Here is a 22,170-nt window from a genome sequence, read left to right as displayed (position 1 = left end):
CAAGGGTTGAGCTTGGCCCCTTAGTTCCAGTAAAGGGAACTTTTAAGGTGTCAGCATACCAAGACATTTTGGAGAATTGATTGGACAGCGCAGAGTTCTGACCTCAACCCGATAGAACACCTTTAGGATGAATTAGAGTGGAGACTGCGAGCCAGGCCTTCTCGTCCACAACAGGGCCTGACCTCACAAATGCGCTTCTAGGAGAATGGTCAAATATTCCAATAGACACACTCCAAAACCTTGTGGACAGCCTTCTTAGAGGAGTTGAAGCTGTTATAGCTGCAAAGCGTGGACCAACTCAATATTGAGCCCTACGGACTAAGACTGGAATGCCATTAAATTTGATGTGCGTGGAAAGGCAGACGTTACAATAATTTTGGTTATATAGTGTTCTTTCACATTGGACTGTATATTATTTATTTTTAGCTTACAATACATCTAATGTGCTTCAGCAATCCATGTACTGCTTGATTTTTATTTAGGACCCTGGGCATTGCTTGAGTCTGGCCAGTTTTAGGTGTAATAGGTCAGACACAGATGTGCCTATTAAAAGAATATTAATATGTATCAAAGTGTAAATACTAAGCACTGTTATTGTTTCTCCAAAGCCACCAGGCTCCAGCATGTCCTGGGAAATGACAATTTAAATCTTCAATTTTGAGACTGATTGGTGGCTGAGGTGGCTGTGCAAAAAAAAAAAAAAAAAAAAGACAGGCGTTAGTGATAGCATTATGATGCATGAGACCCACTTTACGTTATCAGAGCACACTTTGATTTTTTTTTTTTTTTTCACATTGAAAAAAGTAGCATAGAATGAAATTAAATAAGACGTTGTACCTTTGTTTTGTGACTATACACCTATCTATGTAATTTATAAAAATTATTTTTAAGATAAAAATTCCTAGGCACCCTGGAACTGAAAATGACCTAATTTATCTGGGCTAAAATGTTATTTCAAAAACCCATTGTGTAGAAAACTAGGCATTGTTCAAGGTGTTTGCACAGCGCAAAATAAAAATAAGGTTACTGCAGTATTAGAGCTAGCTGGTGCCATAAGTGTCATAAGTAATACTCTTACACTACGTCTGCTATTTAACAACAATCCAAAACTCATTTTCAATCCTTCAGATTAATGCATTTGTTAACCTTTTGGTTAGAAGGGGGTGTTTGGAGGTATACAGTGTTTCTCACGCAAACCCCAGAGAAGAGTTTGTTATATTAGTCACACAACTAAACTTTTCAATTGAACTTTGGATCTGTATGCGGAAGAGTAAGTCAAGTTCAAGTAATGGGAAGGGACAGAGCCACCCAGGAAACTAATGATTCACTTGCTGACAAGCTTAGCGTACTTTGTTACACACACGTTTCAGCATTAATTATGTCCCCACAATACATCTTCAATTATATCAAAATATTAGTGCTTCAGCAGCTGTGTTGGAAAACCTTCTTTTGTACAGACTCCAGACCAGGTTCTTTGAACATTAAGCTAGACTCTTACCAGCGTTATAAAAATGGAAGATAACTTCTTGAAAATGTTGATACTTTTTGACATTTTTCGTAATATTATTCCCAGGAAATGGTCAAAAAAATCTTAGATTGTTCTTATAAAGTAAATAATTTTATGGCGTATCCAGACATCTCATTATACCTACATCCATGCTTTCCCAAACGGTTGGTGCTATCCTTAATAACGCTCAGCGGAAAGCTGTCATGCCTATGCAAGCCTACTCTTAGGTTGGATGCTATTCCTCTGTTAGACAAGGCCAAAAGGTCATAATCGATTTTAGAGGCCACCTGGTGGGTGCAGGCCATGAACTGACTCAAAAAAATTATATCAGAGCCGGATTAGTTGACCTTGCGGGGCTAGACCCAGACTTAGACTAACTGCAAACTGTGGGCTGCCAGGCCTAGCTCAGGGAGAGGCCAGAGTGGATGACCTGGTTAGCTGACCTCTTCAAACATCAGGAGCATTTTTCTGGCAGTTACCACGGTGATAGGGCAGCCCAAGCCTCTCTAACTTACTAAGTAAGTGGAAATGCTAAATCCTACCTTGAAGAAATGTCTTTTAAAAAATCATGCTGTAGTGATCCTTTATTTACTTCCAGCACACACAATTATTTCTCACAATTACTGAATAGATTAGACGTATATCATACTCTAGAAATTGGGACAAAATGTAATATGGCAGATTTGACAACTTAATGCAATTAAATAGATTAAAAGATTAAAAAGTTTTCTTTAATGTCCTTCATCAACCATCACGAAGGATTGAATTTCTTTGCAACATTAGTTTGGAAGGTTACCTGGAACTCTTAAAGTAATATCAAGTAAATACTGATATTTTACTATTAATATACTATGCTTTGATATCTGTTGTAGAAAGCATAGTATATTATAGGAATTATTATTATTATTATTGAGGAATTGAGGAATTATCAATTATTATCAATGTGCATTATATAGTATTATATATAACTATTATCAATATGCATTATATAGTATTATATATAACTATTATCAATGTGCATTATATAGTATTATATATAATTATTATCAATATGCATTATATAGTATTATATATAATTATTATCAATATGCATTATATAGTATTATATATAATTAATATTCAATATGCATTATATCGTATTATATATAATTAATATTCAATATGCATTATATCGTATTATATATAATTAATATTCAATATGCATTATATCGTATTATATATAATTAATATTCAATATGCATTATATCGTATTATATATAATTAATATTCAATATGCATTATATCGTATTATATATAATTAATATTCAATATGCGTTATATCGTATTATATATAATTAATATTCAATATGCATTATATCGTATTATATATAATTAATATTCAATATGCATTATATCGTATTATATATAATGCATTATAGAAGTAACATATTATAAGCAGAGTTGTATAAAGTACTCGAAACCCATACTTGAGTAAAAGTACAAGGGCTCGATCAAAAAGTGACTTGAGTAGAAGTGGAAGTGCTCGATCAAAAAGTGACTTGAGTAAAAGTACAAGTGCTCGATCAAAAAGTGACTTGAGTAGAAGTGGAAGTGCTCGATCAAAAAGTGACTTGAGTAGAAGTACTAAAGTATTCAACGTTTTTTGTACTTAAGTATTGCAAGTAGTTTTTTTAAAAATGTTGCTACTCAAGTACTGAAAGTAAAAGTACCAGTAGTTTTGAAAAAAAAATTGCTACTCAAGTACTGAAAGTAAAAGTACAAGTACTGTGTTATGTAGTTATTAAAGAAAGAAGTCAAAAGTTTGAACATCATATTGTTTTTTATTATTTCAAATGCAGCTTTTATTTATACATACAGTAGCTTTTATTTTCGTATGCGCTGATAATACACATGTTTTGAGCTTCATGAAACCTGCCATCTACTGTTCAGGCAGTGGTAATTTTTATAATTGTGACGAGTAACTATGCAGCACAAAAAAAAAATTTCGGAGTAGAAGTATTGAAATCATTGAAAAAATGTAGTGAAGTAACAGTGGAAGTAGGAGAAAAAAATTCTACTCTAGGAAAGTACAGATACTGCCTTTCAGTACTTAAGTACAGTAGTGAAGTAGTTCTACTTAGTTACTATACATCTCTGATTACAAGGGTAGTTTAGACACTGTAGTTATAAATTGCTAAGTAGTTATTCCAAAGCTAATAATAGATTGGTATTGACATCTTTAGAACTGTCATAAATGATGGGTGTTTCACCTTGTGAATCTATAGATAGCAAGAAACTACAATATAGATACACATACTACACACACATGGTTTAGCAGAAGCTACAGCATGGCCACCCTTGAAGAGAAATTCCATCACTTGTTGAGAACATTTTTCAGAAACCATTTCACAATCAATACGCCTCTGGTCATTGGAAAATATTTTCACTAGGAGCACTTCATTGATTGAGACTCTTTCTATATATAAACTGGTGGTGTTTGCATAAATAACATATCTATTGTTGTCAAATGCTCTCGTAGACCTCCCTTTTCCCTACATATTTTATTGACTTCGGTGAGTAGAATGAATACAAACTTGTTTTAGAGGCTACATGCAGAAACTGCACATATTAAACAGACTGCATGATCTACATACCACTATATTACCAAAACTATTGGGACGCTTGCCTCTACACGCACATGAACTTTAATGACATCCCAGTCTTAGTCCGTAAGGTTCAATGTTGAGTTGGCTCACCCTTTGCAGCTATAACAACTTCAACTCTTCTGGGAAGGCTGTCCAAATGGTTTAGGAGTGTGTCTATGGGAATGTTTGACCATTCTTTTAGAAGCGCGTTTGTGAGGTTAGGAACTGATGTTGGATGGGAAGGCCTGGCTCGCAGTCTCCGCTCTATTTCATCCCAAAGGTGTTCTACCAGGTTGAGGTCAGGACTCTGTGCAGGCCAGTCAAGTTCTTTCACCTAAACTCGCTCATCCATGTCTTTATGGACCTTACTTTGTGCACTGGTCCAAATGATTTGGTGAAGGGAGGATTATGGTGTGGTTGTTTTTCAGGGGTTAGACTACATGTTCCCAACTTTGTGGGAACAGTTTGGGGATTGCCCCTTCCTGTTCCAACATGACTGCACAATCAACAGTGCACAATCAAGGTCCATAAAGATATGGAAGAGTGAGTTTTGGGTGGAGGAACTTGACTGGCCTGCACAGTCCTGTCAGTCCTGACCTCAAACCGATAGAACACCTTTGGGATGAATTAGAGCATTGACTGCGATCCAGGTCTTCTCTTCTACATCAATGCCTGACCTCACAAATGCGCTTCTGGAAGAACGGTCAAACGTTCCCATAGACACACTCCTAAACCTTTTGGACAGCCTTCCTAGAAGAGTTGAAGCTGTTATAGCTGCAAAGAGTGGGCCAACTCAATATTGACCGCTACGGACTAAGACTGGGATGCCATTAAAGTTCATGTGCTTGTAAAGGCAGGTGTCCCAATAGATTTGATAATATAGTGTAAATTATATTGACTAAACAAGACCCCTGTTATATTTGTAATAATTTACTGTACTATTTTTAGAAATATTGTAAGCTTGATTGTTTCAGCATAAAAGTGCTGACAATGTAAAAGTTCCAGCAGGCAATGGACCTTCCATTGGACACCGATCCTGTGACTACAGTTGGTGGGTGGCTCACACTTGGCACAGCAAATACAATATCTATATAACATCACTCAAGTTGCAGAAAATGTTATGGGCAGCCTGCGTCCTCCTTAATGCTTGCATCCCCAAGCTAGGCCCCTCTTTCTCTGTCATTTACAGACAATATAGCTTGTGTTACAAAAAAAAAAGGATCAAGGACTTCTGAGCAGGTCTAGCAAATGTAATCTTCTTTATTAATGTATATCAATGTTACCTTATTATATTTGCAAACTTTGATCACTAAAATAAAGATTGCTGCTACCTCTGATTCTTTCCCTGACATCTCATCTGAGAGAATTAATGTGCCTATGCACCCTATTAAAGGCATTGGATATGATTACATTGGGGAAAATGAAGTTGAGGAGGTTGCAGGGAAAAGGCTGCCAGCATAGGACCGAGGTTTCTTGAGCCATCAGCCTATAGATTAAAGAATAAACATACCTTAAAGCATAACTCCAGCCACAAATAACACTATAAAATGAAATAGCCCATTAAAAGACAAAATAAAAAAAGCTGATTTTGCTGTAATATTCACCTTTAGGCTGGGTTCAGACTTATGCAATGCCAGACATTGCATGTGATTCGCACCTCATTGCTGTGCACATCACATGCAATGTCTGTGCGATGCGAATTCAGCCATACAGTTTGTATGACTAAAATTGCATCGCATTCACGCATTCAAACCAAAATGGTATGCATACTTCGTGTAAGCACATTACCTATTTGGCTCTTTGTGCTGCTGCTTCCTCTCACACTACAGATCTGCTGTACCGAGGCTGCAAGAGGCAGATACCAAGTCAAATTTAGGTTGTGCTTACAATAAAAAAAAAATTCAGTGATGGTAAATAAATACACAGCTTCATTAACCACTTGCCAGGAAATCATGTACATGTACATAATTAACTGCAATAGGTTATACCACAATGATGCCTGCAGCTACAGGCATCATCCTGATATTGTTTTTTTGGCCGGTGATTGTCTTTAATGTAAAAGCAGTCCTAGTGAATTCTCTCAGATCATCTTTGATTGCCTCTATGATCTTGGAGACTGGAAGCGGCGAGCATTTTCGTCACTTCCAGTTTCCCAAATGTAAACAGTGCCATTTTTAAATAGTGAAAGCATTTGATCACACCAATCTTGGTGTGATAAGGTGCTTTAAGGGTTGAGGAGACATCTGAGGTCCATAAAGAGTACCTGTCACTGCCTGTTACTGTCACAAGGGATGTACATTCTTTGTGACAGCAATAAAAGTGACCAAACATTTTTTTTAAAGAAACAGTGTAAAAATAAAAATTATAGATAAAAAATAATAGAATAAAAAAAGTTTTAAAGCGCCCCCACCCTTCTTAGGCTCGTGTGCAGAAGTGAACGCATATGTAAACAGTGCTCGCATTACAGATGTGAGGTATTGCTGCAAAGGTTATAACAAGAGCAATCATTCTAGCACTAGACCTCTTTTTCAACCCTAAACTGATAACCTGTAAACATTTTTAAAGCATCGTCTATGGAGATTTTCCAGTATCGTAGTTTGACGCCTTTCCACAAGCATGCACAATTTTAAAGTGTGACATGTTAAGTATCTATTTATTTGGTGTAACATCATCTTTTTTTTATGTTACTAAAAAATTGGGTTATAAATTGTGTTTTTTTTTTTTTGCATTAAAATTCAATAAAGTGTACTTTTTCCAAAAGAAATTGTGTTAGAAAAACCGCTGCGCAAATACCATGTGACATAAAATATTGCAACGACCAATATTTTATTCTCTAGGGCCTCTGCTAAATATATATATATATATATTTATATATGTATATATATATATATATATATATATATAATGTTTGGGGGTTCTAAGCAACTTTCTAGTAAAAAAAATACAGATTTGTACATGTAAACAAAAAGTTTCAGAATATACCTGGTCTTCAATATATGTGTATTTTATATTTGCCCAGGCACTCAGCTTTAAATACAGTCATCATCAAGCCTGTCTAGATTTCTGGACATTCATCGCAGCTAATGGTTTCCATTATTTGCGAGTATTGCAGATGGGGGAAAGTAAGGGACCTCCCAACTAAGAGTGGCAATCCCACTGCAGGACAACAACATCAGCAGATGAGAATTCAATGTATCCATTTAAGACAGGTTCACATGTGATTTTGGAAACTTTTTATATATAAACCAAGAATGCCTGGAAAAGTTTTTTTATGTATGTTTTACAACATCATACCTTCTCCTCTTTATTTACCACCTACAAAAACTGACCGATGTTATAATTCTCCCTTACTCTATCAAAAATGGCAAAAAAAAAAAGTTCTGTTCAGTTCAGCTTTAAATTGATACTGAGAGCCAGTTCACATTGAGGTGATCCGACTTGCCGGGCGACCTGTGAATTTGCGGTGCACAGCGCGCACCACGACCTCGGAGCGACATGCACGGACTTCATATCATTGAAGTCAATGCAGGTCGCTCCAGGTCGCCTCAAAGTAGTACAGGACCCTTTTTCTAAGTCGGAGCGACTTGTGTCGCTCCTATTAGAAATGGTCCTGTGCTAATCTATGGCAGGCGACCCACCGCGACTTGTCAGGTGACCAAGTCGCCTGACAAGTCGCCCCAGTGTGAACCGGCTCTAAAGCCAAGTTGTCTTTTGTTTTTTGTTTTTTAAATAACAAATATGTTATAATTACCTGCTCTGTGTAATGGTTTTGCACAGAGCAGCCCAAATACCCTTCTTTTCAGGTCCCTCGCTGGCACTCCTGGCACCTACTTCCTACAGGGTGCCCCCACAGCAAGCAGCTTGCTGTGGGGGCATCCAAGCAGACATGCTCCCAACCCGCGGCTCTGTGTGTCCATTCACACACAGAGCAGTGGTTAGGCCCCTCCATCTCCTGATTGACTCACTGGCTGTGATTGCCAGTGGCTTCTGCTGCTGCCAAATGCAAATCAAGAGTGTGAGTCCCCAGAGAGGCAAGGCTCTCGTGGACATTTCTGGATCAGGAGGGGGCTGAGGTAAGTATTAGGGGGTCTGCGGGCCTCCTGCACACAAAATGTTTTTTTAACTTCATGCATAGAATGCATGAAGGTAAAAAACCCTGGGCCTTTACAACCACTTTAAATGTTATTGTTACTTAGAAGCCCCTCTAAAGAAAATCTGTCATGAGAGAAACAAGAAGGCTGTCATTTCTGACCTCTGCTGTTCAAAATGCTGTCTGTCTGACTGTTATTTTGACCTTTCTGCTCCAGTACTTTGTATCAATAACTTGTATCCAACATGCTGATAAGGCCTTCTGACTTCTCTCTGACTTTTCTGATCTACTTATGTGTCTCAAGTTAGTGGACATGGTATTATAGCATAACTGCTGGGCAATTAGCATTTTCAAACCAGCTCAACAATGGTAATCCATATATATTTCTCATGACATGTTTATTAATAAAAAGGTTGAATACTTTTATAACATGCTTGTTAGAAGTAAGGATGATCTTGGGTTTGTCCAAACTTTGGCCCAAACCAAACCCAGCAAGAAGCTGTCATTTCCACCCCTTGCTTCCCAATCAACTGCAGCCAGGGCATTTCCCAACCAGTGATTACATCTGGAAAAAAAGCAACAGGGATGCTCATGACATCATTAACCTTATATGGCTACATGGTCGTATAAGGTAAATGTCATTGACCGAACCCAGGAGGAAACTGTTCCTTCTGCCTATTACCGGTCATTCAATTGCAGCCAAGGCCTTCCCCACCATGCAGCTACACATACACTAAGGGGCAGGGATACTTCTGACATCATTGACCAAATTTGGCCATACAGAGCCACTCCAGATTAAAAACACATCTCTTTCAAAACTTTTCCAAGCTATAGAATCACAAAAAGTTCCAGCCTTTCCCAGGGGCTCCTCATATGGATTCTCTTCTGGTCCATGCAAAGGAAAATTGAAAGACTTTCCTTTTTTTTTTCTTTTTCTTTTTTAAAGCGGAGTTCCGGGCACAGAAATGATTTTTTGCTGAACTTACCCCCGGGACAGTCAGGGCTAGCACATTCCACAATGGCTAGCCTCTGATCTGTCCCGGTTCGCACTTACCTTTTAGAAGAAATACTTACTTAGAAAATTTCTTCCACAGCGTTTCCATCTCTGTTGTGGGCAGCTGAAGCCGGCGCGGTCCTCTTCTCTGTCTTCTTCCGCTTCTTCGTGTCCCAGAATGCACTGCACCGGCCCCTCTCGTCACTTCCGGTGCGGCGCCGCATTCCTAAACAGCTTCTGGGCATGCCCAGAAGCTGTTTAGCAGGGGAATGCGGCGTCGCCCGGAAATGACGAGCAGGGCCGGTGCCGTCGCATTGATTCCTGGGAGCTATGACGTTTAGCTCCCAGGAATCATGGCGAGGCAGGAAGTGACGGGGTGAGCCGCGGCTCCGAGGGAGGAAGCAGTCAGAGGTGAGTATTTACGATCTTCAATAAAAAGGTGAGTAAACAAAAAAAATAAAAATAACTATCCAATTCCTTTTCAGGTGAGCTCTACCTAGCGGAGGGGCACAGAAAAAAAAAAATAGTTTTTGTGCCCGGAACTCCGCTTTAATCCAAAAATATGGAAACCCCCATTTTAACCTATTAGAATTTATAGGCTAAAATAGATGAAAATGAAATACAATAAAAGTACATATATCCCCAACTGTAATTTGCCCAATTAAAAATAGCAAATATTTCATACTTTTTATTTTTATAGTGAGCATCATTTCAGTGCAATAAATACAACAATCACTACTGTTGAAATGGAATAAAGTGAGCTGGAGAGGCTGCGAGTAATAGGGAGGAGAGGTTAAGTAATTTATTGTAGATCTAGCTTTTATCTCCCAAGATATAAAAGCATGTGAAAGTGAAAGAAAAATGACATATATATATATATAGATATATATATATCTATATATAAATATATATAAGAAAACAAATGGGAACGTAAGAACCTGGTCACAGAGAATGTTACAAGGGTCAAGCCACTGTTCTGTAATGATCAGTAAGGAGGGCGTTCTGTATTGATCAGTGAGGAACTGCTCCAGGGTAGACCAGACTAAGTGTGATGCACCTAGAGTCTTCTTTCTTCACAAAGAACTGAAGTAACAGACATAAAGAAGCACAATTAATAATACTTGACATACCATGAGCCAAAGCTTGTGTGCCCATGAGTAAAACTTCAAGGAAATAATAAAAATATAGTGACAAATGGATCAATAGTGGCATAGCTTGGAGCATTTTTTCCCAAGGATTAACAGCAAACATAAAAAAAAATCTTTAGAAGCAAACCTTGAAATAAATCATATAATTGACCCTTGTACATCAAGCATCAAAAGGTTAGGGGCTGGATACGCGCAAACATACTGAAACCTAACGTAGCATATTAAAAAAAAAAAATAAAGATATATCATTAATATATGGGTCACTTGCTGTGCTGTTTATAATGCATGTTTAATCATATCTGTTTCATGACTTACTCAATTAGGTGGTATATTATTAGATTAATAAGTTCACATGCTCAAATCTATAGACTTCTTATTGACTGCTATTATGTGTAAGTAGCATGTAACATGACTCTATTATAAGGGTCGCTCCACTAAAAGAGTATAGACTGTGTAAAGGGAGTTTAGTAAATAGGAATCTTCATTCACTTTAAATACCTAAACATGTTCAAGGAAAAAAAAATGTTCTTGCACATGAATGGATAAATGGAGATATACTGTACTTTACTTACCAAGCTCTTTCAACTTCCATTTTGCAACATTCGTTTTGCTACATCTTTACTCTCTTAGCCCCTTTCACACTTGTGCAACTTGTCCTGCGACTTTTGACTGCAGAGTCGCATGACTAGTCGTACCCCATGATTTCCAATGAGTACCATTCACATCTGTGCGACTTCAAAGTAGTCCCTGCACTACTTTGGTCTGACTTTGATGTGACTTGAGGTCCATAGACCTCAAGATTACACAGGCTTTGCTTCAAGTCGTGTTGAAGTTGCATCAAAGTTGCGCGGCAAAGTCACGCGACTTTCAGGTGGTGAAAGGGGCCTAATTCACACTGGGACGGCTTCAAAGTCGCCCAACGTTTAAGCTGATCCATACAGTGTGACTTCAGCGTGGCTGGCAAACAGCTTCTTTAATAGAAGTTAATGCAAGCTGCTCCGAATTCACCCCCCAAGTAGTGCAGGAACATTTTCCTAAGTCGGAGTGACTTGAGTCGCGACTCAGTTGCCTGACAAGTCCAAAATATTCAAAGTCTATTTATGTATCAAGTGCAAGTATAAAAGGCTTCATGTATGAATATCAACTCCAGCCAAAGCCAAAACTTGTTTTAATACTGGGTAGGGTGGGGAAGGGTTAGAAACTCTGTCCAGGTAATTGCTGCCCATGCCCATTGGAATAGGAAATGAGGGGAAATCTCAGGAAAATCAATTAAAAAATACCTTTCTTAGCTGGAGTAGAGAGGGGCTGGAAACCCTATCAGCTTCCTATTGACTGTGTCTCTGTCCTGGAACAGTCTTCAATAAATAGAGGCATTCTAACCTGTCTCCATTCAATCCAAAATTACAAAAAAAATACAAATTTGGTTGGAGATGGACCTTCAAAATGTACATTTTATTCAAAAAGGCAAAGATTAATGGGGGGAAACAAGCAAAAAAAAAAATTCGTAACTAGCATTCACCATTCATTGGCCTGCCTAGAGTACACAAAATACAATTGCTATGGGATACTGCGATGTGTACATTAACCTTGTTCTTACTGCCTGAGCCTGTGTATTTTCCTAGGTATTCAAATACACATTTATTTTTTTAAAGACCTTTTGGGATTTTGTCTGCAGCCAAACATACATACACGAAAAACGTTATGTTAGGCCCCTTTCACACATACGGTCCGTTCAGTTCATCAGTTCAGTCACGTTAAAATGTATCAGTTTTCCATCTGTTTTTCATCCCTTTTTCATCCATTTTTCATCAGTTGTCATCCATTTTTCGTCAGTTGTTATCCGTTTTTCATCCGTTTTTCGTCAGTTGTTATCCATTTTTCATCCGTTTTTCGTCAGTTGTTATCCATTTTTCATCCGTTTTTTGTCAGTTGTTATCCGTTTTTTCATCCGTTTTTTGTCAGTTGTTATCCGTTTTTCATCCATTTTTCGTCAGTTGTTATCTGTTTTTCATCTGTTGTCATCCGTTGTCATACGTTTTCATCCGTTGTCATCCGTTTTTCATCCGTTGTCATCCGTTGTCATACGTTTTCATCCGTTGTCATCCGTTGTCATCAGTTGTTATCTGTTTTTCATCCGTTGTCATCCGTTTTTCATCCGTTGTCATCCGTTTTTCGTCCGATCCTTTTTTTGATGGATGAAAAATAGGGCATTCATCCATTCAAAAAACGGACATTGACGGAAGTGGATGAAAACGGATGTTAACTGATGATCATCCGTTGTCATCGGTTTTTACATAGAGATACATTGATGTCCGTTTTTCATCCGTCAATGGATGGAAGAAAAACAGACAAACGGACAGCATGTGTGAAAGGGGCCTAAAAAAGATAATTTTTTATTAATTACACCATCAATGGATGGATGAAAAACGGACAAACGGACAGCATGTGTGAAAGGGGCCTAAAAAAGATCATTTTTTATTAATTACATTGGGTAAAATGGCCAATACAAATTTGATATATCAGTGATGGTGCAAACCATCACCTACATTTGAAGGGGAAGAATATTTTTACTTGTTAAGTATTCAGTACTCATGACAAAAGTTTAAAATGAGACAGCATGCCTTTAGGAGATCATTTTGGGATAACCTAACTGAAAATTTTGTATACAGTGCATTATGTTACCTGTTTAAATCACTATATACGATCTTATCTTGTTTTTTTTTTATATCTGGAGGTAGACAGCAATGCTTTATTTGTATAATCATGATGTCACTCTTAAAAAGTAATTAGCTAAAAATATCAGAGAAGAATAGGGTGTTATTATAAAAATCCTAGCCTGAATTATGCTAAAAAGCCATCGGCCTCTGAGCGAGAGTGAGCAATCATCATCTGCGGCAGCACAAGGTGGTCACACGGGGAGTCGCTGTGTTTGGGTTATTAGGTGCCCTTGCCTCTGCTGTCTGCAGATAAATAGGGATGCCACATAATCGATACAAAGCCCACAGCTGTCATTTATCCTAAACCCAGTCCTGACAGGAAGATCACCAGAACTGTCACTTCTAAGTTCCCTTTACATTTAATGTCTGTCTCCAGACATGACAGGGTGCCACTATTGATTAACCCTTTCAGTCTTGCTGCTGCAGTACCATACACAGGGTAAAACATACAAGTGGATTTCAAGAACGTGATACTACAATTCTGCATGATTGACATTTTTGTTTCAAAAGCATCATTACAAGAATGTATGTTTTCCCCTTAGTAAGGTTAGATATTCAACATTGTTTTCTTTTAATTGAACTTGACAACAGCTACTTCTGTCAAATGGATGAGCAATACGTATTACATATGCATATAGATAATTGTTCACCATTCAATTATTTTTTCTTTTATTTAGAGCATCTTTGTTTTAATTTACATTTGTATTATTTTTCTGCTTCACATCTAAGTGCAGAAAAACATCACTACATTAGGAAATTTAAATTTTTTGGCTAACTATATACGTTGTTGGAGCTTTGAAGTGAACCTTTTTTCATATCAACAACTGTCTCGATTATAATGCGCATGCGACAGGAAAAAAGGGAACAAAATGGCAATAGTTGGACAAGTACATGGGTATTCACTTCTGAACAGCTTTTCTTCACTAAACACATTTGATTGCAATGAAACATTGAAAATGGACAGTACACAGGAGTGACAATGAGGTGTCAAAGGGGAATCAACAGGCAGCAATCCATATTAAATGTCAATTTATTGAAAGGAATAAAACCAGGGATTGCAAACACGCTACCACATGGGTCCGGATGGTGGTGAGGGCATTGTGGGATGACAATTGCCAATAGTCAATATGGGATAATCCAACACTGTACCTTTCAGAGATGTGAGGGTGTCCAGGGAACGGGACCCACTGTAGAGTAGAAAAAGGATCATGGCCGATCAACGCCGGCGCGTATACAAACCGTGGTACTGGAGCGCCGAGGGTAGCGTGGAGTCCAGAGGTGACGTCACTCGATGAGACAAAGCCAGATGCAGGAACCAGCGTTGAACGCAAGCAAGCCAGTTGCCGTGACTACGCGTTTTGCGCGCATGCGCTTTGTCAAGTGACCTCACTGCCATCCGGACCCATGTGGTAACGTGTTTGCAATCCCTGGCTTTATTTGTTCAATAAATTGACATTTAATATGGATTTCTGCCTGTTGATTCCCCTTTGACACCTCACTGTCACTCCTGTGCGCTGTCCATGTTCAGTGTTTCATTCCATTGCATTTACATCCTATGCTTGGGACTGGCAGCACAAGGATTGCTTGGTTTGGATATTCCATTGTCTTATTGGTCAATTCCTTTTAGAGGGTCTTGATTATCAGCGCTTGGACTTTTTGTATACTAGTGTGATTGCAAAAGCAACTCTGAGGCCTCATGCACACAGGGTGTTTTTTACAGATGCTTTTAGGAGCGTCAGATGTTTTGTTTTTTTTTGCAGCTTAAATACACCCCTCCATGTTATTCTATGGCCTCATGCACACACAGACTTTTAGGATCTGTAAGTGGCATAGGCTTTTTCAAGCTGCAAAAAAACCCCAGGGCCAGCCCGTTCTGGAGCAGCAGCCTTAGGCTGTAAAAATGCCTGAAGTGGCTAAACGTGTGTTAACTCTGTATACAGCCTTAAGTTGTGTCAAGCATTTATAAGCTGTAGTAGTTGGGTTTGAGAGTGGAAAATAGAAGAGGGCAGAAAAAGGCTACTAAATGCTAATGCTGCTAAACGTGGCTAAACGCACATTAACACCAATGCGAAAAACTTCTAAAAGTGCGTTTTTACAGCTGCTTTTTCCTGGTGTCAGAACTGGCTTTGCAGCTAATTTTTTCAAATGCCCTGTGTGCATAAGGCCTGAGCAGCTGGTAGCAAAGCAAAAGCAAAATTAAGCAACCCAGAAGCAAGTCAAAACAACACAGAAGCACCTAAAAGCAAGGTGGAGCTAATTTACAAAAAAATTGGAGAGTGCAAAATCTGGTGCAGCTCTGCATAGAAACCAATCAGCTTACTTTTTTTTTTTTGTCAACACTTAACCGCCTTAGCGGTATCCCCGAGCGTGACTCGGGGTAGGAATTTTCTGCTATTAGCGGTATCCCCGAGTCACGCTCGGGGTCAATGGGCAGAGCGTGCAGACAGCGCAGCGGAGCTTCTCTTACCTTATCCTGACGATCCAGCAATGAGCTCTCATTGCTGTGACCGCCAGTGAGATCTCCGCCGCTCGTCTGTCGGTAGGAGGACTTCCTAGTTCCGTTCCCTGCAGCAGCAATGCTGCATGGGAGCGGAACTAGGGAGGGAAATTCAAAAAAAAAAAAAAACGTTGCACAAAACACAAACACATAACACATTTTATATTATATATATATGCATATATATATATATATGCATATATATATGCATATATATATATATATATATATATATATGCAAATATATATATATATATATATATATATATATATATATATATATATATATATATATATATACATATATATATATATATATATATACATATATATATGTATATATATATATATATATATAAAATTATATTATTGATTCGATTATAATTCATGCGTTATATATATATATATATATATATATATATATACACACACACATATATATATATATATCTATATACACACACATATATATATATATATCTATATACACACACATATATATATATATATATATATATATATATATATACACACATATATATATAATATATAACGCATGAATTATAATCTATTAAATAATATAATTTTATTATATATATTATATATTAAATAATAAAATAATATTATTGATTCGATTATAATTCACTTGTTTGTGTTTCAAATTTATCACATCTGAGATGTCTACTAGAGTCTTGTTTTGGTCAGGTTTAAGTCAGTAATTACTAAGAATTGTAGGCCTATAATACATAACGCCAAATTTCCATGAAAAGAATTGTACCGCTTTTGGAACAGAATTCCTGACAGAATCATACCGCCAGGGAGGTTAATTGAACATGCTGAAGTTAGAAGCTGATTGGCTAACATTCACAACTGCACCAGATTTTGCACTCTCCAGTTTTAGTAAATCAATCCCACAGTCTTTGACTCAATTCTGAGCATGATGCCTGTGTATGTGAGCTCAAACCCTCTCATTTTTCTAATTACCTTGTTTGCACACTGCCTAAAAAAAAAAATGGGACCATCCCATTCTTACCCTGAAGATAAAAAAAAAATCAGTTCATAGGTAACAATTATTTGACTTGATACCATAATTAGCAAACCAACCATACAGAAAGCCAACATTGAAAACAAAATACACTTTTGTCACATGTTCCATACAGTTAATTTTCTGGAGCTGTAACTTACGAAGGGCTGCATTGGCAGATGCCTGAGTCAAGGGGGTCAACATCCCTTTGGAAAAAATTAATGCCTTTTACAACTGAATCAGACTCTTAGCTAGCCAAACATTTGGCAATTTTGTGACCATCAGTTTTCAACTATAGCTACCCATTGGGGGTTGTTTACTAAAATTGCATGATGCAAGAAAATATATCTATGAACCAATCAGAAAACTAATCAGCTTCTAGGTTTTATTGTCAAACAAGATGAATTTGAAGCCAATTGGCTACCATGCACAGCTGTACAGATTCTGAGTGCATAACTTTTAGGCTGGGTTCACACTATTGTTAATTGGATGCAGGTTTCCCCGCATCCAATTCGCATGTCAGGAGATTGTGACCAGGCTCTCAATGGAGCGGGTTCACATATCTCCGGAGTGGCTCCAATGCTAATTGCGCAGGAATCCTGTGCGTCTTCTGGTCCATTTTAGGTCCGAATTCAGCCAAAAATTAAGACTGAAATCGGACCTGAAATGGTGAACAGGGACGCACTTCGTGGTGCAGTATGAACTCAGCCTTAGTGAGTCTCCCCCACTATTTTACATTCATTTGGTCACTCAAGTCTTAAAAAAACAATCAAAACCATACCTGGCTGATTGCAATGGGCGGCCTAACTCCAGGCAATCATGCTTTCATTAAAAAATGTTAAAAAGCTCTTAAAACTGTGAATATAATTCAAATAGATCTTCCCAAGATGATAAATGTAATGGTGGACTTGCAGTAGTAGCAGCAGAGGTAATGTAGCCTTTTCAACCCAAAGCCCCTAACTCATTGAGCAGAGGCAGCTGATAACATAAATGATGCACACACGGAGCGGTTAAGAACTTCAAAGGTATATTAGATATATACATTAACAAAAAGTAAGGAGCCCAAGCAAATCTATTTTACTCACTGTAAATTATTCTCCAATCGTGATGTAACAAAACAACAAAATGATCTTTCCTGAAACAATAAAATGATTGCTATTATTAAGCTAAAACATGTCAAGCAAAAATATTGATTTGATAATATTTGTAATATTTATTAAAAAAAAAAAAAAAAACATGTTTAATATGCTGTTTGTCAGGACATCACAGTTGTTTGCATATGTGTGTAGGTTTTTTTTTGGTGTCTTTTAAAAGATAGGATTGATGAAAGAAATGCCGGATGTTGACTCAAAAAAATCTTTTAGCACAATCAAGGAATTAATTCCTGTGAGTTCCAGCCTCCAAATCTTGCTTTATATTGTGATTCTAGTAGGTTGACTTAGAAGGGTCATCCCGTGTTCCTATAGGAAAATAAAGGTAGAAATTAGGATTAAACTCTTACAAAGAATGTGATATAAATAAAATGACATTTACCTCTGCATTATACTTTACAATGAGTGCATATTAAAAAAAAAAGAAAGAAAACTAACACAAGAAAGATCCTGAGAAGCGGATAATCTTATTTTGCTGATTACCAACTGTACCGATATCTCTGTAGCAGCCCTTGGCTCTGTACAATGGCCAAAGCTATGCCGGTAATAGCTTTATGTAATGTAACTATGTAATAACTACATAGTCATGTCCACAGTAGTAAGTCTTCCTACTGTCATTCTGCCTGCCTTGCCATTTGACTGTGGTTATGATGATGCCACAGGTTGGCCCATATTTTGCTATGAAGTCAGGCATGACTAATTTCACTTTTGTTTGTCTAAAGTCAAAACTTTCTTTTGTTCATTTCTGGATAGAATAAAAAATTGTTAAATCCCATGTCAAGTTTTTTATCCTGTTACTTTCTGTCCAGGAAGTGAGCAAAAATTTCTTCAAAGTGAGAGAACTTTGACAGTTGTTGCCGGAACAAGTATCCCCACTTCCGATAAAAGAAGCCAGAAGTACAAATAAAGGGAGTCAATCACAAAAGCAATAAAAACCTAACAGAGGTTTTATCCCTTTCCTTCTGCAAAAAATGAAATAATGTCTTTAAATACAATTTATTGTTTACTTACATTAAAGCTTCAATATATTCATTTACAGATAATAATTTTGCACTTATACATGAAATTGTTTCTTGCACAACTAATATTAGATAAAGCAAATGAGACCTGGTTCTACAAAAGCATACACATAGTATATACTGTAGGTAATCTAAAGTTAAGTAGCTAAAGTAGCCCCACACAGATATACTGCTGCAAGGCGGCCGCTCTCTGCTTGATTACGTATCTGGTACATGATCAGCGCTTTAAGGTAGGGGGCGTGCATGATTGCTGCCCCAGCTGTGCTGTGATTTGTTACAGCCCAAGCTGATCACGGGGTCCCAGCCAATGATTGATTGCTGGGACCCACTGATCGGCTCCATCTTTCATGAATGGAAGTTCTGTAAAGAATGGAAAAAGACAGTAAGGTTGCTTAGTAAAAGGTACACATTTAGCTCCTTGATGACCCCTAGATGTTAAAGAGGTTGTAAAGTCAGTGAATAGCATTACTGCTAGCCCTTCTGTTATAACAAGGTATAATACACAGTGTCAATGTTTTTTTTTTTTCTTAAATGATGTCACTAAATACCTTATTTGAGAGCACTGCTGTGCATTCATGTGACCTCCCACCGCTCCCCCAATCAAATGACTACAGTGGGAAAGGCTGAGATTACCCGCTGTCACCAGCCGGGAGGTCACTTGACTGCTGTAATGTGTGCTCAGCTCCTCCCACTGTAGTCCTTAGACCGGGGGGGAGGAGAGCAGCGGGAGGTCACGTGACCGCACAACGGCGCTCTAAAATAGGGTATTTAGTGGTATAATTTTTAAAAAACATTGACACTGTGTATTATATCTTTGAATAACAGAGGGGCAGGCAGTAATGCTATTCACTGGCTTTACTGCAACACGATACAGCTGCCATAGGCGTGCGCACAGGGTGTGCCGGGTGTGCCTGGGCACACCCTAATCACCTAGGGCACATTGGCATTATCGCTCTGTTTGCCAGTGAGGAGATGGGAAAGATCTCCCTCGGACCTGCTCTGCCATAAGAGAAGTGCCACACACTTCTATTTCACTTTGCCAGCAGGGAGAGTAATGTATCGGGGCCATGTACATTTAGGCAAACACATGCATGTGTATTTAAACTTTGGGGTGCACACCCTAATGCAATAGGCTGCGCACACCTATGACAGCTGCAGGAGGGGAGGGTTGGGGCAGGTTTTGGGATCGCTCATACACTAGGACCTGGCAGGCAGTAAGGGAGGGGGAGAGGGGAGACTCTAACACAGTGGGATAACAGAGGCACATAAACTGGCCATGGTATCATGGATCAGCAGCCATGATTGCCGTGGTCAGTTCACAAAAGGGACACAGGAACAGGCAGGATAAACCAGGTTTTTTATAGCATAGAAAGGGACAAATGCAAACCAAATAATATACACTTATTGGGATTTTTTTTTTACCAGAGACATGTAGCAGAATACGTTTTGGCCTAAATTCATTCGATTTTCTGTATTTTTTTGTTTATATCGCAAAAAATTTAAAAAACCCCAGTGGTGATCTAATACTACCGAAAGAATGCTTTATTTGTGTGAAAAAAATTATACTAATTTATTTTGTGTACAGTGTTGCAATGTCAAAAAGCAAAAAATGCTATGGTCATGAAGGGGATAAAATCTTCTGGAGGTCAATGGTATCTAGGAAAAAATAACAGCATGGTCAGGACTTTGCCATAAATCGTACCCTTTTGGTCAGAAAGAAGAAGACCACAACGTTTAGTTTAATTTGTAGGCATTCAGGAGTATATAACATTCATAGACAGCGCTTGTGGTTATCAAAGAAGGATCCAAATTCAACAATCGATGAATGAATAATTAGTTTATTTGAATTAAATCAGGAACGTAAAAGCACTTTACCACACAGAGTCTTGATTGAGGCAGGGTCACTATCGGAGGTAGAAATGCCAGATGGAAGATGCCAAATGTTGGAAAATACCACGGTATCCAGAGATAGTGGCTGTGGGAAAGCCACGCCAGACTCAGTACTCGTGGCACTCGTGTCTGGAAGGAAAGCTGCTCATCTGACAGGAACCAGTGTAGAGCGCAAGCGCCCCAGTTGCTGTGACTAGGCGTTTCGCGTGCATGCGCTTTGTCAAGTCCTTGATGAGCGACTTTCCTTCTGGACACTGCATGAGTGCCTTGTGCGCCGCAGTGACGGCTTATCCTTGCGCCAGCTGGGTCCGATGTGGCTTTCCCACAGCCACCATCTCTGGATATGGCGGCATTAGGCAACATTTGGCATCTTCCATCTGGCATTCCTACCTCCGATAGTGCCCCTGCCTCAATCGGGACCCGGTGTGGTAATGTGCTGATTTTATTCAAATAAACAAATTATTATTATCCTTCTTTGATCACCACAAGTGTCTTCCTGTGCGCTGTCTATGAATGTTGTGTACTCTCTTAGCACCTTATACCATGCTTTTTGGCTGCCAGCAAGGAGACACTGACTTTGGCATATTGGAGTGCAATTGCATTCACCCTCCCGCACAAGAGCTGCATAGAGAGAGTGCACAAGAGCTGCATAGAGAGTGCACAAGAGCTGCATAGAGAGTGCACAAGAGCTGCATAGAGAGCGCACAAGAGCTGCATAGAGAGTGCATAAGAGCTGCATAGAGAGCGCACAAGAGCTGCATAGAGAGCACCTGGAACATCTTGCTTTGTTATTTAGGAGTATATTCCTGTTTTTTCGCATATCAAAAATATTATGCAAAAACTCAAACTTGTTATAGCAGTTTTAGCAAGATTATTTAGCTCTGTCTGCATTGTTTTGTACCTTATACATATTGCTCTTGTATATATCTCTAAATATGAATCACCCTGGTTGACCCCATACAGCTCAAAACACAAATGCAATTTCTCTGTTGCTTTCACAGTGCTAATAAATGTCCTTGACCTCAATAGCACATGTAAGGTATGTGCAGGAAGTTGTATGGAAAATAATAGGTTGTTTTTATCGATAGAGAATCTTTTCCCCCGGTCCCAGAACTGAGCTTAAATAAAAGAATGCTTCATTCAGATAATATATCTGAATCTTGTATTCACAGAACTAGGACCTCAATTGTATTGTTAACTATGTTGTAAAGGTTGCTGCCAGCAGAGTCAGTGGTTCAAAGCAAAGGCTTCAAGAGTTTCTTTAGGTTTTCACCGCACACATGGCAGCACAATAGTCATGTGTTTAGCACTCTCATTGTGAAGCATTAGATACTGTATTTGAATTCTTACATGGGTTTCCTCCCTCAACCCCAATACCTACTGGTATTAAATGCTATCAGACTGTCAATACTGTCTTTTCTTAGACAAAACTTTTAGTTGTGAATGTTTAGGATGAAGTACAGGTTAGTTTTCTTTCTATGCAGCATTTGCAAAAAACAAAAATGTTAC

The 22,170-nt window shown here is 38.3% G+C and overlaps 1 protein-coding gene across 6 annotated transcripts in view; it reads right to left on the bottom strand.

Moving 5' to 3' along the window:
* Nucleotides 1-507: 507 nt before the first annotated feature.
* The window catches only part of LOC309551399 (uncharacterized protein), a 1,058,733-nt gene continuing 1,037,070 nt past the window's right edge, over nucleotides 508-22,170 (bottom strand). For all 6 annotated transcript variants that reach the window (XR_014225076.1, XR_014225077.1, XR_014225078.1 and 3 more), the window contains 2 exons: nucleotides 17,687-18,061; nucleotides 508-674 (listed from right to left, as the gene is read on the bottom strand). Coding sequence is in view for 1 of the 6 variants with exons in the window: in XM_082251972.1 (XP_082108098.1) it covers nucleotides 18,049-18,061 (13 nt within the window). In the remaining 5 variants the exon portion in view is untranslated. The remainder of the gene's footprint in view (nucleotides 675-17,686; nucleotides 18,062-22,170) is intronic.

This window comes from Pelophylax lessonae, assembly GCF_965119305.1.
Source record: "Pelophylax lessonae genome assembly, chromosome: 3".
Taxonomy (NCBI): domain Eukaryota; kingdom Metazoa; phylum Chordata; class Amphibia; order Anura; family Ranidae; genus Pelophylax; species Pelophylax lessonae.
Note: the sequence above shows the minus strand (reverse complement) of the source record. Positions and strands in the feature narration are given on the sequence as shown.